Source organism: Drosophila ananassae, chromosome 2R, assembly GCF_017639315.1.
Source record: "Drosophila ananassae strain 14024-0371.13 chromosome 2R, ASM1763931v2, whole genome shotgun sequence".
NCBI lineage: Eukaryota > Metazoa > Arthropoda > Insecta > Diptera > Drosophilidae > Drosophila > Drosophila ananassae.
Window position 1 is genome coordinate 10,422,108 of NC_057928.1, and position 15,310 is coordinate 10,437,417.

At 47.0% G+C, this 15,310-nt stretch overlaps 4 protein-coding genes across 9 annotated transcripts; 2 read left to right on the forward strand and 2 right to left on the reverse strand.

The window, feature by feature from the left end:
• The first annotated feature begins 127 nt into the window (after nucleotides 1-127).
• LOC6506407 (MRN complex-interacting protein) lies at nucleotides 128-929 on the forward strand. The gene is made up of 2 exons (XM_001957896.4): nucleotides 128-273; nucleotides 333-929. The coding sequence occupies exons 1-2, from the start codon at nucleotides 223-225 to the stop codon at nucleotides 789-791; spliced, it is 510 nt and encodes a 169-aa protein (XP_001957932.2). The 5' UTR covers nucleotides 128-222; the 3' UTR covers nucleotides 792-929.
• Nucleotides 930-1,180: 251 nt separating this feature from the next.
• Nucleotides 1,181-6,596, reverse strand: LOC6493525 (zinc finger RNA-binding protein 2). 6 transcript variants are annotated; one of them, XM_014908944.3, is made up of 6 exons: nucleotides 6,444-6,547; nucleotides 6,087-6,191; nucleotides 4,543-5,962; nucleotides 3,969-4,469; nucleotides 1,863-2,047; nucleotides 1,181-1,797 (listed from the first exon to the last, which is right to left on the reverse strand). In XM_014908944.3, exons 3-6 carry the CDS (start codon nucleotides 5,945-5,947, stop codon nucleotides 1,237-1,239), a joined length of 2,652 nt encoding a protein of 883 aa, XP_014764430.1. In that variant the 5' UTR covers nucleotides 5,948-5,962; nucleotides 6,087-6,191; nucleotides 6,444-6,547; the 3' UTR covers nucleotides 1,181-1,236. The 6 variants fall into 6 exon arrangements, 5 of the variants coding, with proteins under 5 accessions (XP_014764430.1, XP_001957931.1, XP_014764432.1 ...); XM_001957895.4 differs by having other exon boundaries at nucleotides 6,379-6,528; XM_014908946.3 differs by having other exon boundaries at nucleotides 6,255-6,528.
• A 347-nt stretch (nucleotides 6,597-6,943) lies between these two features.
• Nucleotides 6,944-11,559, forward strand: LOC6506408 (tonsoku-like protein). The gene is made up of 5 exons (XM_001957894.4): nucleotides 6,944-7,337; nucleotides 7,398-7,569; nucleotides 7,623-10,106; nucleotides 10,162-10,337; nucleotides 10,401-11,559. The coding sequence occupies exons 1-5, from the start codon at nucleotides 7,067-7,069 to the stop codon at nucleotides 11,477-11,479; spliced, it is 4,182 nt and encodes a 1,393-aa protein (XP_001957930.1). The 5' UTR covers nucleotides 6,944-7,066; the 3' UTR covers nucleotides 11,480-11,559.
• A 302-nt stretch (nucleotides 11,560-11,861) lies between these two features.
• On the reverse strand, nucleotides 11,862-14,147 carry LOC6493524 (probable medium-chain specific acyl-CoA dehydrogenase, mitochondrial). Its single transcript, XM_001957893.4, has 3 exons — nucleotides 13,992-14,147; nucleotides 12,900-13,256; nucleotides 11,862-12,836 (listed from the first exon to the last, which is right to left on the reverse strand). Exons 1-3 carry the CDS (start codon nucleotides 14,007-14,009, stop codon nucleotides 11,949-11,951), a joined length of 1,263 nt encoding a protein of 420 aa, XP_001957929.1. The 5' UTR covers nucleotides 14,010-14,147; the 3' UTR covers nucleotides 11,862-11,948.
• Nucleotides 14,148-15,310: the final 1,163 nt, after the last annotated feature.

Below are 15,310 nucleotides of genomic sequence, written 5' to 3' on the forward strand. Positions count from 1 at the left end.
AACAAGTAGTTCCATTTAATTTCACCATAAAACTAAATAAAAACTTAAAGGCAATTGTTTCATTATATTCTATTTTTTGCTTGTTGAATTTGACTAAAAAGGACCTTCTTTTTGTCCTTTGAGAAAAGATATATTGTCCTTGAGTGCAAGGGTTGCCAGACCCAAATTGGTCTCACGCGCACATCTCTAATTCATTTTATTTGGATTTTAGGCGGCTTAAACATGTCAGGCCAAGTTTGCGTTTTACAATGTAACCAATGCAAAATGTACCAGGTAAACTTAAAAGATATATATTTTATCATAAATTTTATAAAATAAAACTATTTATATAGGGAAGCATGGTCAAGAAAGCCAAGAAATGGGATTGTAAAATTTGCGGACAAAAACAAGATCTGATTACGGAGATCTTCCGAGGATCTGGGCCAGAGTGCCGGGCCAAGGTGCAGCTTCTGAATTTGGAGCGCGGAAAGCGAGAGGAACAGCGAAATAATACTTTAGTTCACACAGCCCATATCCATTCCAACCAAATCTCAGATGAAGATAACCCTGGCTCTGAAAACATTCCGCAGGAAAAGAAAACCAGCAAGTGGGATAGCTATGTGGATGAACCCTTGGAGGCTAGACCGAGAGGTTGCACCCAAACCCACCAAGATGAGGACATGGAACTAGCCGAAGGCCTTCCCATGAACTTTAACAAATCCAAAAGGAGAGTCCCCCGATCCTTGAAACGTCCTGCTGAAAGTGAACCCCTTGTGGTCAAGAGAAGCTCCAAATGGGATGATTTTGTATGAAATCTTTAAGAGATTCCCCTCAAAAACCATCAATAATGTTATTCTCATTCTATATGTTTTATTAAAATCTTATCCGCTCTCGTACATATATATAATTATTTGTGTGAGACGCGGGAGGACCAATGTGTTGACATCTAATATGAATACTTTTGCATTCAGTTTGACTAATGCTAGAAAAAATACACTCGCATGTCCTTTAAATACGGTTTAAGTTTGCTGTAAGGGGGAGGCGGGGGAGGGGCGTCTCTAATCGCCAACTGGACAGCACATGTTGCACATGATTATATATATGTATATTAATATCCAGCCGAGGCAACGATGAGGCCCAATTGGTTTCAATACTCGTGGAGATAATAGTTAGTGTATAGTTAAGAGCCGCTTGTCGCGCATTTATGTTGAGAAGAATTGTTATATTTAATAGCCGACTATGTGATTACGAACTAAACTAAGCGGAATTTCCGCCCTCCTTCTTGGCCACCTTCTCATCGGAACCTGTTTCGTCGATATCCGCCGACTCTGACTCTCCGCCGGGGGCGCCCGCCTTGCCGGAGGACCTGCGCCTCTTCCGGTTGATGCGCCATGGACGCATGGGAAACTTCATAGCCGGCAGCTGCTCCATGCCGAGCACTTTGTAAATTTGGCGGAAGGCGATGTAGCGCAAGAAGAGCTGTGCCGAAACAGTGAGATCCTCTCGCTCCTGCTTGGTCAGATTCACCAGCGCGTCGGTTGGGTCCTTTTCACAGGGATCAAGCAAGCCGGGTCCGTTGATCAAGAAGCCCGATGACAGAGCCTCCATGATGCGGCGCATGCAGTCGCCGGGCGAGATGGGGAATCCGGCTGACGAGATAACCTTCTCCACCAGCAGCTCCAGCGACCACTGAGGTAGCGACTGCCAGGATGCCACGCGCTGGCACAGGTCCCGTAGAATGCGAATCACCATGACACACGACTGCAGGCCAGTGGCGCGTGCCTGGAACCACTTGGCATGTCGCAGGTCAGCCAAAGCCTAAAGGATGATATATTTTTATTTAATTTTTGAGAAAGATATTTTAGGAAAGATTTGAAACTCACCCGAAGGCATGGCTCTCGTGGCAAGAACTCGGCATCGTCGCCCTCCTCCTTGACCGAACCATCGGAGTTAGCATCGCGCAGCAATGGGGAGGTGAGAGTAATCTTCACCGAGACAGCCTCATCCAGGACGATAACCGCAGCGTCGTCGGTGTTGACCTCCACCCGATAGTTGACGGGAACGTCGCCTGTAAACGAGAGTAGGATGGGAAAGAGCTTAAAAAAAAACAAAGTTCTTGAAAGTTTTTATTGAAAATACATCGAAATACTAGATTCGGCTTGGAAAAAGAGACAAACATTGTGAGTGAAGCTAAAATTCCAGTCAAGTCCCGCACGCAATTAAATGCAAAATAATGATACAAGTAAGATATTATCACTTAGGGATAAAGAACGAATAATGTTTGTTTCTTTCCGCGATCCAGGCATCCGCTCGGCTCCCAGCAAACATGATCTTCAATCGACTTGCGTGCTGGGATCGGGATCTATATCCGTATGGCTCTCATAAACGGAATTGCAAGCTCGAGACGAGTCTCGAGAGACAATCCACTTTGGCAAGTTGCAATTCCACTTAGAGCGCACGGTCATTATTTTTATTGAATTTTGACTTGAATTACATATATTGAATTTTGGTTTTTTAAAAATCTAGTTTCTTGATTGATTGGTTAGTTGGAAAACATTATTATTGGCAACACAAATTTCGATTCGGTCACAATTCGATATTTGCAATCGTTATTTTTATGGTATTTGACAATCAAGCTTGATACACACAGTTTCGGCCGCTTGGGCATATATACGAGATATATACGAGATAACCGAGTATATATATATATTTTATTTTTTTTTTTTGCTTGCTTTCGAGAGAGATATATAGTATATAGATGATGCAATTTTGGGTCAAGCTGTTTGCATTGCAATCCCAAAGCGCCTGTCGCGTTCGCGTCTGTGTGTGGATCAATCGCATTGCTTCATGGCGTGTTGTGTTTTTGTTTCAACTTCTTGGCCATCAAAGGACTTTATTTACACAAAGTTAGTTACCAACTCGGTAGGTAGTAGGAGTGGCGGACCAAAATTGACCAAAAAATGATTGCATTTCATAGACTTTGTATAAATATACTCCTTTGTATCGATTTGGGTTTTGGTTAATGTTTGATTGATGGATCAAAAGTATCATCAAAAGGCCACCACACACAACCCATCCGCTTTGTAGGACTCAAGAGAGACTTTAGAGACTCTAGACTCTGGAGGCTGGACGACTCCGCTTGTTACCGTGACGATCCTTTGGCTGATTGATAGCGTTTGTAATTGGTTGGTTGGTTGTGAAGGAGCAGCAGCAACAGATCAGCAGCCGAGACCGAGCGAGATGAGGGAGAGCAACCTGGGCAACCTGGGAGGAGACTGATCTACAGCTAACTGAACGACTCGACTCGATCTAGATCTTTAGATGCTAGAGCGCATATAGCCTCTAGGCTCGCAAACTTATCATCCTGCAGAGAGAGAAGCTGAAAACGGCAAATACGTTTTTATTCGCAATTAGTTGCTATGTTGGCTGGGGCGTTGGGCGCGGTTTTTGTCGGTTTGGCGTGGCAATCAGTCCACCGCAACAACAGGGCTCAACTGTAGTTGTCCTAGTACTATGTACAATAATTTTTTTTTTCTATTTTTATCTATATACATTTATATACTTTGTTTAACAATTATTTTTATATATATATATATGTTTTTTTTGTGACTTTTTTTGTTGACTTTTTCCACACAAATTGCCGGTCGAATGTGAATCGTGATTTCGTGAGTTTCGTTCTGTCGTCTTCGCGCCCCGAAAATGTTTATTGTTTCGTTTTATTTGGATATTGGATATTGGACTAGTTTTAGGTTTCAAACTGCCACCAAATTCACCTGGTCGCTGGTCAGAGCTTTGGGTGAAATTGGCCCAGCAATAAAGTATTTATTATTTAATTATTTATTTTTTGGTTTCTTTTGCTTTTTGCCGCATTTCTCTGGAAAAAGTACTATTTTCGTTTCGTTCCTCTTAATAGGACAACCAAAATGTCATTTCAAAAATGGTTCTAAGCAAGGACTACCCTGGACTACCCTGGCGACTTGTTCACTTACCTGCCACCTCCTTCAGCTTGTCGGGCAGCACATTCGCGACGCGCTGCAGCAGCCCAGCCGTCGGCTTCTCCGCACACAACACCACCAGCTCCACGGCATTGTCGCCGTGCAGTAGGAGGCCCTTAGCCAAGTAGCCCACCCGCATCACGCCCTTCAAGATGCGCACCACATTGCCGCCGTTATCGGCGTCCTTGTGGAACGAGAATATCTGGTTGTCCCTTCCGTCCTTCTCCGACGGCTTGTCCGTCTTCTCCTTCTTAATCGCCTGCCCGGCCTCGCTCGGCTGCTCGGCCAAAGCATCCGAAACGAGCTTGAGGGCCCGTTCGGTGTGCGAAACGATGCGCTGGATTGTCTGCAGCTCCTCCTCCTTGGGGTAGATCTCGGCGTGGCGTGCAATGGCATGACGGTCGTCGGTGCTCTCCGGACGCCGTACATTTCCGCCGGGCATCATGCCAAAGTGCGGCGGCGGCCCATTACCCATGCGTCCGAAGCGCTGAGCACCTGCAGAGATGATTAATTTTAGTTTTTTTGAAGGCTTCTTATAAAAATAATAATGAAAATTATGAAAACCCACCTCCAAAGCTGCGAGACATCCAGTTGTTATAGTCATACTCCTCGCTATACTGGCGATTGCGCTGCTCGTCCCAGTAGTTGCCGCCGCCCTCGTGGTCATCCCCGCCACGGTGGGAGGACATCAGAGCACGCTGGGCACGGGCCTCGGCCAGACGACGCTGGCGAGGAGTGGGCTTGAAATCAACCACCAAATCGGGCTGTACTTTGCGCTTGTACTGCAAGCGATGGCGGCGTCCCTTCATGTGCATCTCTTTGGCATTCGGGTCATTGAACTTGCAGTCGCAGAGCTTGCAGTTGAAGCTCAGGATCTTGCCCTCGTCGTCCTTGACCTCCTCAATGTATTCGCCGCCGACGGGCTTTATGTTGTCCGTGTTCTCTCCCAGGGAATCGTCCAGAGCATCATCAAGATCTCCAGCTGTATCACTTTCGTTCGCTGCCCCCTCAGCTTTGGCTGCAGCTCCCGCGGAACCTGCAGCTCCACCGGCGGCCGGAACGAAATTGATCTTTCCCAGCTTCTTTGGCTCATCGGAGGGAATCGGTTTTCCCAGCTTCTGATGGAGTTTCACCACCTTCTGGTGCTTGGCACCGCGCACATGGGCGGCATAGGCATCCGTTCCGGTGCAAGTCACATCGCACAGCTCGCAATGGTAATTGTTGCCCCGATTCTGAGTAGTACTGGTGGCGCTGGCCGACATCTTCAGAGAAGCTTCGCGTTTCTTGTGCTTCTGTCCCTCGAGATGTTCGCGGTATGTTTGCGGACCGGCGCACGAAATCTTGCACACTTCGCAGTAATGCAACTGCTGCGGGCGTGGCGGGGCCTTGGGGCGCATGCCTCGAATAGCCGGAGCTCCTGGAATGGCGGGACCCATCTTGCGCTGATACCAGTTGTTGGCTCCGCCGTTCGGCTTCTGTCCCGGTCCACCCTGATGCTGTTGGGCAACATACATGCTAGCTGCATTATATATAGCCGTATCATAGCCGCTGTAGTTATTTCCTCCTGGTGGGGGGGCATTTGGTGGCTTCTGGGCACCGTTGGACTTGTCCATCTTGTTCTTGACGGGATTCTTTACCGGCGGGGCTGAGTAGTGGGTTTTGCTGACTGCGGCTGCCGAGCCGGGAGCGTTGTAGCTGGCCGGCGACTGTTGGTAGAATGTCTTGGTTGCGTCGTACGACTGCATGGCATTGCGATAGTCGCCATAGCCACCGTATGAGGCACCACCCGGTCCACCGGAGCCAGTGCCCCCGGCGCCGGCCGCTGCATAGCCACCCTGGCCGGCAGCCACAGCAGCATTTTGGTAGGCAGCAGCATTCGCGTAGGTGGCATTGGTTACCGCCGGGTACGAGACCTGTCCCGTGTTGTACTGAGTTCCGCCGTAGTTAAACCCGGCGTAGTTGTTGTTGGCCATTGTCGCTCGTTGCTGCTGCAATTACGAAGGAAATCGAATTTGTTGCCAATCTGGTTCAATAGGAATATCTGTCCCTCAGACCCCAGACCAAAATCACAAATCACAAACCTCAAACCCATGCCCCCCATGTGCTACTTACATTAACTTTGTTTTGCTCCTTTACTCCTCGCTATTCTATAGTCAATATTTATGCGGATTTATTCAGGAATTTATATGTGCTTTCCGGGTAATAGCCTGTTTATAGCTGTAAAGGCAAAGTGGTCTTAGTCACGTCATGCCAATTGTTTCTCTCAAAAGAAGCCCCCACCACTTTTTTCTTCTTCCATAAATTTTTTTTTCACCCGTTCGCTGGTATTGATTTTTTCCCTGCAACTTTAGACGCACTTTTCGCGTGTGTAGCTAACATGCAATGGGTCACACGTGTGTCTCACCGTTCAAAGGACACTTATTGCCAATGTCTATCCATTTAGAGGACTGCTTTTCTAACTTTAATCACCTTTTTTTCGCACGCTGAAAAATCCAGTCTATATGCGCCGGTAGAGATGTGACACCGTAGGGTTGTTGATAATATATCTAGCTGTCAATATATCGATATTATTATCACAACTACTTGGCTCCCAAATAAAGCAAATAGAGTTGTTTTTATGATATTTATGAAAGTTTTATGAAATGGAGGTCAAGGATTATTTAAATTTCTTTATTTTGACAAAAAATAAATACTATCGATACTTTATTTTTAAAATCTTTGGCAACAAAGACACCGGTAGGGATGTGCTAACCGCTTGACAGAGTTGCCAGAAAGTTTAATAATTATAAGGTATACAACTTTATATTGGTATAAGTATAAGACTTGAATTGATGAAAAATATTCCAAATATTTGGATTTCAGTATTTGAAAATTATTTAATATTTATAGAATAAATAATTATAATATCTACCTATATAATTTTTATAAGAGTTTCTTATAAACTAATTTTAAACGGAACTAGTTCGTGTTCTGGAACGATCGATTGTTGCTTCGATAGCCTCCTTGGGTATTTCATTCGCGCCGAAACAAAACAACATTTGAGTGTCCCGTGTGCCTGTGATTTGTGTCCTGTGTGTTTTGTGTTGTGTTCGATGGATGAGAAGCGCTACTTGAAGCGAAAGGAAAAGGCCCGCAGCGATGGCAACCGGGAACAAGTGGCGATCAGTTGCAACCAGTTGGGAGACTTCTACAACCAGCAGGGCAAGTACAATGAGGCGGTCAAGGAATACAAGCAGGAGGCCCAGATATACACCAGCATGGGCAAGGAGCTGGAGACGGCCAAGGCCAAGCGGATGGTGGGCGAGATGTTTACCCTGCTCTGCGACTACGATGCGGCCAAGGATCATATCAACGACTACTTAAGTGAGTTCCTAATCCTTACCATTTTCTCTGCAAACTCTCATTAAACACAACTATTTCTAGAAATTGCCAAACGGTTAAAGAACCAAGTGGAGGAGCAACGGGCTTATGCCACTCTCGGCCGAGTGCATCTCTTACATGGACAGAGTCTGGCGGACAGTTCGGCTTCGGGTGCCATGGAGCAGCTTAAACAGGCGGAGAAAAGCTTCCTCCGCAGCCTGCTTCTCATCAAAGAGTAAGTTCTTTCTTTTCCTGGTAATCCAAGCTAACTATTCCGACTATTTGCAGACTTTCCGGACGGATTTCTAAACTGGAGCAGCTGGATATGCAAGCTCGGTGCTATCTAAACATCGGTGTGGTGAAAGAACACATGGAGGAGTTCGAAGAGTCGATTGAATACATTGAGAAAGCCATCAAGATCAGCAAAACCCACGAACTGTTCGATCTGACCCACTTGTGTTACATTTCGATGAGCTTGCTGTTCAATTGCAAAAAGAACGATGCCACCTCAGCACTGCGCTACTGCAACATGGCTTTGGAGGTGGCCAAAAGGCTCCCCAACAAGGTTAAGAAGATCTGCGAGACACTCATCACCAAGGCGGAGATCCTCATCAAGGCGGGTGATTTTGCCAGTGCCAAGCAGATTCTGACCAAGGCCTACAAGAAGAACACTCCGGACGAGAACGATCGGACCAGCATCGAGAGACAGCTCAGGATTGTGGTTAAGATTTGTCAGACCCTGGATGATCTGGTCCTGGCTAGTTCTGTAGATTACGGGAAACTGAAGAACCTGTACGAGAGACTGGGCGATGGCTGCTGCCATCTCATGAACTACGAAAAGGCCTTGGTGTATTACCAAAAGATGCTGGAGAACGCGGAGCTGAACCAGGAGAGCGGCAAAAGCCTAGTGCCCATCTATGTGAGTCTATATCAAACGTATCGGGACAGCGGACAGTATGATAAGACCCTGGAGTACCTGTGGAAGGAGTACGAAGTCAACCAAGATGTTCCCTCGGAGGCCTTCACCACCCTCTGTACAATTGCGGAGGTCTGTGACCAGCAGGCCCAACCCTTTTGGACCGTCCATGATATTTACCAAAAGGCCCTCCGGCAGGCAGAAAAGGCTGGCAGCTCCTCATCCAAGCTGGAAAAGATCGCGCTGGTGCGATTGAAGAAGCTGGAACAAAAACACAACATGCATGTTCTGGTGGAGAACCTCGTGGCAGAGGCCAAAGCCAAGGGAATTGATTTAAACGATGAAACCGACCAGGACGACGATGATGATGAAGGAGAGGAAGCTGTGCAGCAGAACACGCCCGATTGGGACGATGACTTCGACTTGAACACGCTCACCGACTCGGATGCCAGTGACTCGGATGAGACCGAGAAGCACCGTCCAGAGCGAACTACACGAGGAGTTCGGTCGTTCACAATCAAAAAGAACAACAAGGGAGAGACGCAATTGCATCAGGCCTGCATCTCCGGCAATCTGGAGCTGGCCAGACGCCTCATCGACCAGGGCCACACGGTCAATGTGAGAGATCATGCTGGGTGGCTGCCGCTTCACGAGGCCTGCAATCACGGCTATCGTGAGATTGTGGAGCTTCTCCTTGACAAAGGAGCGGCGTCTGCAATCAACGATAAGGGCGGTACAAGCTGCGATGGCATCACTCCGTTGTTCGATGCCTGCTCCAATGGTTTCCTGGACGTGGCTGAGCTGCTGCTGGATCGCGGAGCTGATGCCACTGTGCGAACCGACTACAACGAGACCTGTATAGAGGGCCTGGACAAGTGGCGCCAATCTGCCAAGTTGGTGGATGGAGAGCAGGCTCAGTATGCCCAGTTAAGAGAGCGGCTCCTGCGCACGCTCTCCAAGGTGGGCATCTGCAACGACAAGAGTGCTCGCCCTCTAACCAATGCGAACGTAAAGAAATCCAGTAGGGCGGAAAGGGCAATGTCTTCGGATGAAGATGAAGAGCAGGCTCTTCGCGAAAGCCATAGGCGCTCCCTAAGCCACAATCGATCGGGAAGCGAGTATGGATCGAAGAAATCCAGCAGTACAAGCCAACCGAATGCCAGTAAGGAGTACCGCAGTGTGATGGCCCAACTGAAGCGGCCCAATCGTATCTCCGACGAACCGCCCATCAGCAGCAGTATTAGCAAGCAGAAACGTAACGCATTCCTGGACGAGGGTGAAGTAGATGCTGACAACTGGCTTATAGACGATGTAGGACCGGAACGCAAACGGAAGAGGATCAATTCAGGAAGCCTGAGCACTCGTCCCTCCAAGGAGAATTTGCAGGATTCGGCCTTGTCCCTTCCATCTACTTGGGAGGATGATTCTTTCCTGCCCATTCCGGAGTTAGATGCCTCCCAGCGACAAAAGCAGATGCGGAAGCTGACCCTCTCACGCTCCTCCAGCATGAGCAGCAATCACAGTAACTCTGACGCTCCTGCAAGAAAAAATCATCAGTCCACTCTCATGGACAGTGGCTTCAGTCGGTTTCGCAGCGAGAGTCCTCTGGACAGTGAGTCCTCGGTTATCAGCCTGCGCACCATTGAACCCGACTCCACCACAAACACCATTCAAGTGCTCATCTCACCTGCCAAGTCGTCGCCAATTAAAATCCAAACAACACCTGTTATGGCCACCACCGTTTCCTTTAAAGTTAAAGTTCAGGACGAACTCTTGCTGGTTCCCATTGAGCGCAAGAAGCTGCAGGACATTAACATGCGATGGTTGGCTGAAGAGGCGGGAAGGCGCTACAATAAGTAATAAATAAATAAATATAGTTTGTTAGATTGTAATCTTAAATATTGTTTATAGGCTGACTGGCTTGACTCCTCTTTTGCGGCTGAAGACAGCTGATGGATTTGCTTACGAAGAAACAGATCCTGTAAGCGTGGCCTTAGAGCAGAACATGCTCCTGGCCACCATTCTAGATTGGAAAATCTCCCCGCTGTCACAAAGATATGAAGAGATGTGCCATCAATCTCAAAAAGGTAGGACTTAATGAATATTTTTTTAATTCAAAATATAATGCAACTTTGAAATCCAATTTTTAGCTGTGGACAACAAGGTTAAAGTACTTTTGGAACGCTCGCAAAATACACAAATGCTAGAACTCTCTGGTCTTTGGATGCGGGCCTCTCAAACGGAGCCAATTTTCAAGGCTCTGATGCATCAGGCTCGTCTCACTGTTTTGGATCTGTCCCGCAACTTTATTGGAAACGAAGGATGTCAGCAGTTGGCAAAATCCCTTCCAACGCTTCTCCAACTCAAGGCACTGAGACTGCAATGCAATGCGATCGGCTCTCAGGGATTGGAAGCCTTACTTTGCGGTCAAGGTGTGGAGAAACTGGAGCTCTTGGAGGAGCTTCAACTCAGTCAGAATGCTTTGGGAAATGCTAGTCTTAGGATACTTAACAAATTCTGTGGCAGTCCAGGTGGTCGTGCCTTGACTTCCCTCCAGATATCACAATGCGAGCTCACGGAGCTGCAGGATTTCGATTTGGGTTTCAATCAACTGACCCGATTCGACATGAGCTTCAACCAACTTACCCAGCAGAGCGTCCGCCGACTCACAGAGCAGCTTAATAGCTGCCGCTTGGAATACTTGAATCTCAGCTACGTTCGGTGGCCACTAGATAGTGACAGTGGCTTTGCCTTGGGCGAGATTTTGGTTACTCTTCTGGAGGGCGGTACCTGCGAACGATTCATCCGCGTAGAGCTCGCCGGTTGCGGGTTGACGGATGCCCATCTCTACAAGATAAGTCAGCACTTGGGAAAAGCCAAGCAACTTCAGTGGCTGGATATAAGTGATAACGCCCGATTGAGTGGCACTGCCTTGGGTTACATTTTGGATGAACTGCCTCATTTACGGACACTGATTGCTACGAATTGCCCGAATCTCTTGGATGAGACCCGCCTTCAGAAACTCGAGGGACAAACCCAGCTGCCGAGGCGCATGGAGTTAACCGTGGATGGGCAGGTGTTCTCCATGCCTGGTGCGTTGGAGACGCTGGAATCCATTTGGCAGCTGCAGTTCGGCGACAAGGCCAAAATGCTAACCCTATCGAAGAGGAGAACGGGAAGGAGATACAAGGGACTCCTCAAACTGTTGGCTGATGAAAACGATGTTTAGTTAATTCCTGTATTGTATGAACCTTTTTTTATATTTCTGAAATTTTATTGTTTGACAATTATAAAGAAACATTTAGTACAGTTCTTATCGCACTGTGGGGGCCGAAAAATGGAATCTAACTAGGACAGACACTCTTGAGTGCCCCCACGGGGCTTATCTAATCGGTAGATGATAGCTGGCTAAATTTTTTGCCAATTGGTCGCAGATGACTAGCCAGACTTTAGACTTTCGGGGGATAATGGGGGCTACGAGTGGCGTACTAGAGTGTACCTGGAATTTGGAAGTTAGTCAAAGCCTCTTGTTTACTACCTTCCTTGGGGAAATTGTTTACAGACCCTTTTTCTAGGAACCCTTTTCTCCGATTAGATTAAGAGACAATTACTTCTTTTAATTATTACTTATTTTACTTTATTTATCGGACTTGTGAATGTGAGGTGATCGGTGATGGGCTAGCCTAAGTGGGATTGCCTTAGGAGCTGCCTCCCTTGGCGGCCTCGTACATGTTGCGGGAGATGATGAGACGCTGGATCTGGGAGGTGCCCTCGTAGATCTGGTAGATCTTGGCGTCGCGCATCAGCTTCTCAACGGGGTAGTCGCTGTTGAAGCCGTTGCCGCCGAAGATTTGGACGGCATCGGAGGCAATCTTGTTGGCCACATCGGCGGCATGGCACTTGGCAATGGAGGCGTAGTAGCTGTTGCGGCGTCCCTGGTCGATTTCCCAGGCGGACAGGCGCCACGCCAGACGGGAGGTCTCCACACCGATGGCCATGTCAGCCAGCATGAACTGGACAGCCTGGTGGTAGGCAATTGGCACTCCGAAGGTCTTACGTTCCAGGGAGTATTTCAGAGCCTCGTCCAGACAGCGTTGGGCCAGACCCACGGCGCCGGCGGCCACTGGGGGGCGGGTCTTGTCGAAGGTGCCCATGGCGATCTTGAAGCCAGCTCCCTCGCCAATCAGCACATTCTCCTTGGGCACGCGCACATCCTCGAAGGTGATGCCACGGGTGTCGGAGGCGCGCTGTCCCATGTTCAGCTCCTTGCGACCGGGCGTCAGTCCGGGGGTATCACGCTCCACAATGAAGCCGGTGAAGGCCTTGCTGGGCGGGCACTTGGGATCGGGATTGGTGCGGGCCAGCACGAAGTACCAGTTGGCGACACCACCGTTGGTGATCCACATCTTCTGGCCGTTGATGATGTACTCGTCGCCCTTCTTTTCGGCGCGGGTTTTGATGCCAGCGACATCAGATCCTGCTCCAGGCTCTGTCACTCCGTAGGCAGCCACCAGTGGCTCCTCCAACAGACGGCCCAGGTACTTCTTCTTCTGTTCCTTGTTTCCGGACAGGATCACAGGAGTTTGCTAAGGTGGAAGCATATCATTTAGTAGGAAATCATGGGATAGGGTGACTTGTAGATTACTTACACCAAGACCACTGGCCTCCAAGGCGGTCATGATGCCGGTACAGCCGTAGGCCAGCTCTTCGGCAGTGAGGCAGGTGGTGAACACGTCAAGATCCATGCCACCCAGGTCGGCGGGAATGTGGTTGTTCATCAGGCCCAGCTCCCAAGCCTTCTTGATGATGGGCCACGGGTACTCGCCGGTCTTGTCGTACTGGGCGGCTACCGGGATGATCTCCTCCCGGGTGAACTTCCTAGCCAGCTCCTGCAGCTGCTGCTGCTCCTCGGTGAGGGCGAAGGAGGTTCCATTGGGGGACACCTGGGAGACGGCGGCATAGGCACGGCTCTGGGCCACCAACTGGCGGAGGGCAGGCGCAGCAAGCTATTATTTAGGAAGGTAACGAAAAAAATAAATAATTTAAATAAATTAATTGGTAAAAATTAGTTTTCCAAAATTAGTTCTATGGAGGATCATTCTCAATTAGTGAAAAGTAATAATAAAGTAAAAATGAAAATAATACAGAAACTAGCTTTAATTGACAATTGAATTAATGGAAGATCGTATATATAAAATTCATTAAGGGAAGTTATGACTTAATCTATTGAACAAGTCATCAAAATTACCTATATTATTAAAAAAACTTTTTGAAAATCAATTTCGTAAACCCCAACCGCTTTTAAGCTTTCGTCATATGGTTTTATTTGTTAACTTAATTTCTTTTAGGACCATTTTTGACTTGCCTTTACATTTTCAATTATAACTCTGTATCTTTTATCGTTTTGCTTTATTTTTTAAACAAACAATACCTCTGGTCGATAAAAAACATATCAGTCACGACTATAAAGTTCACATTCCGCATTTAAATCGAGTGCAAAACCATTCGCCATTAGACGACGCAAATAATAATTTTCCGAGGGGGGCAAAGTACAGATTAGTGTCGCAGATAACCAAAAAACAAAAGTGTTTACGAAACCCACACAGCCTCATGAATATATAAGTCTATATATACGATCAACAGTTGCTGTCGTCACTGGCATGATAGGACTTTGACCCTCCCACATAATCTGTTTTTTTTTGTCACTTTCTCCTGGGCAGTAGGGGTACTGCTATGCTCACCTTGTTGAGGAACGCCATTGGGTCACTTTTCGTTTATTATTTAGTAATTTTAACTAGGTCGATGGGTTGCTTACTCGTCGACGGCTTGCAGCGAAATGATCCAAACGAGTTCTACATCTGCCGGTATAGCGAACGGCGACGCTTGGACATTGGACTTTGTTGCGCTGGCAAGCGATTTTATATATTTTTTATATAGAGGGGTGGGAGATAACAAGAGCATGTCTCGACATTTGTTTGCGCCTCTGTTGCTGCTCTGATTTAATTTAGTGAGGGTAATGGTTAAATGTAAGTTTAACTCTTTATTTATCAAATCATAAATGATATTTTTTTAAAAATGACACACCCCCTTTTTCAAAAAAACAAGCAACTCACCATACCCTACATCAAATAGGCGAAAACGTAATCATATGTTGACGTAACCTTCAAAGAAACGTAAGGAAAAGCTTTCCCTGAACGTAACGTAGGCTATGCTTTGAGGTACTAAGAGTTCAAGGGTATATTCGACAAAAGATTCAAGTTTATACCTTGATTTCTGAATAAATTAATGTATTGTTAACAAATTATGATAAGGAAGGTTAAAATAATAATACCCTATTTTTATTGATAAAAATATACAAATATATACTCTTTATGCCGATAATGTCAATCACATTGAAGTTTCAGTTTAAAAGATTCTTTTAAAATATCATAAAATATGAAAATGATAAAAAATTAAGGAAACTGTTTTATTGAATTTTACTGAATTTTCAACAATAAACATAGTTTTTTAAAAAACACAACCCAAAACTTAAAAATCTAAAGAGAACTACCATATTCGAAAGCTTTCTCTTCCACCTGTTAGGGCCCTTGAAAAATTGGAGCATACTTTTTGGCATGACACAAATAGATGAAACATGTTCTTCTGGCTGCGTTAAAAATAACAAAAACAGCGTGACACACACAGAGAGGGACCCCATCCACCTGCCCAGCATTTTCCAGCGTAATAAACTGGGAGTCCGTGACACAGTTGACAGCCAGATAAAAAAGCGAGCGAGTCGTGGAGGCATCATTAAATCAGCATCAGATTCCGCATCCACTCAAAGTTATCAGCAGTATCTCTAGGGAGGAGTAGGAGCTGAAGCCCGAGGAGGACCCGGAGCACGAGCAGGGAGTCTCTTATCAGCCAGGCGCATAAAACAGGGTCCGGTTAAAGCTTCCGCCCAACCAGGACGACGGCGACGAGCAGCACGAATCGCCTGCCGAAGTGTTTTCGGGCAGCGGTCGGGTTGGGGGCGGCCGTTTGGGGGTCCTGTGGCATCTAAGGCACAACTGGGATAGCT

What these genes read in the sequence shown, in the direction of transcription:
- LOC6506407 (XM_001957896.4), top strand. Translation starts at nt 223, where the DNA reads ATGTCAGGCCAAGTTTGCGTTTTACAATGTAACCAATGCAAAATGTAC. An exon ending in ACCAATGCAAAATGTACCAG is followed by an intron (nt 274 to 332) that starts GTAAACTTAAAA and finishes CTATTTATATAG; the next exon opens with GGAAGCATGGTCAAGAAAGC.
- LOC6493525 (XM_032453933.2), bottom strand. Translation starts at nt 5,947, where the DNA reads ATGGCCAACAACAACTACGCCGGGTTTAACTACGGCGGAACTCAGTAC. An exon ending in GATGTCTCGCAGCTTTGGAG is followed by an intron (nt 4,470 to 4,542) that starts GTGGGTTTTCAT and finishes TCATCTCTGCAG; the next exon opens with GTGCTCAGCGCTTCGGACGC. An exon ending in CACGAGAGCCATGCCTTCGG is followed by an intron (nt 1,798 to 1,862) that starts GTGAGTTTCAAA and finishes ATCATCCTTTAG; the next exon opens with GCTTTGGCTGACCTGCGACA.
- LOC6506408 (XM_001957894.4), top strand. Translation starts at nt 7,067, where the DNA reads ATGGATGAGAAGCGCTACTTGAAGCGAAAGGAAAAGGCCCGCAGCGAT. An exon ending in TCATATCAACGACTACTTAA is followed by an intron (nt 7,338 to 7,397) that starts GTGAGTTCCTAA and finishes AACTATTTCTAG; the next exon opens with AAATTGCCAAACGGTTAAAG. An exon ending in GCGGGAAGGCGCTACAATAA is followed by an intron (nt 10,107 to 10,161) that starts GTAATAAATAAA and finishes TATTGTTTATAG; the next exon opens with GCTGACTGGCTTGACTCCTC.
- LOC6493524 (XM_001957893.4), bottom strand. An exon ending in TGGAGGCCAGTGGTCTTGGT is followed by an intron (nt 12,837 to 12,899) that starts GTAAGTAATCTA and finishes CTTCCACCTTAG; the next exon opens with CAAACTCCTGTGATCCTGTC.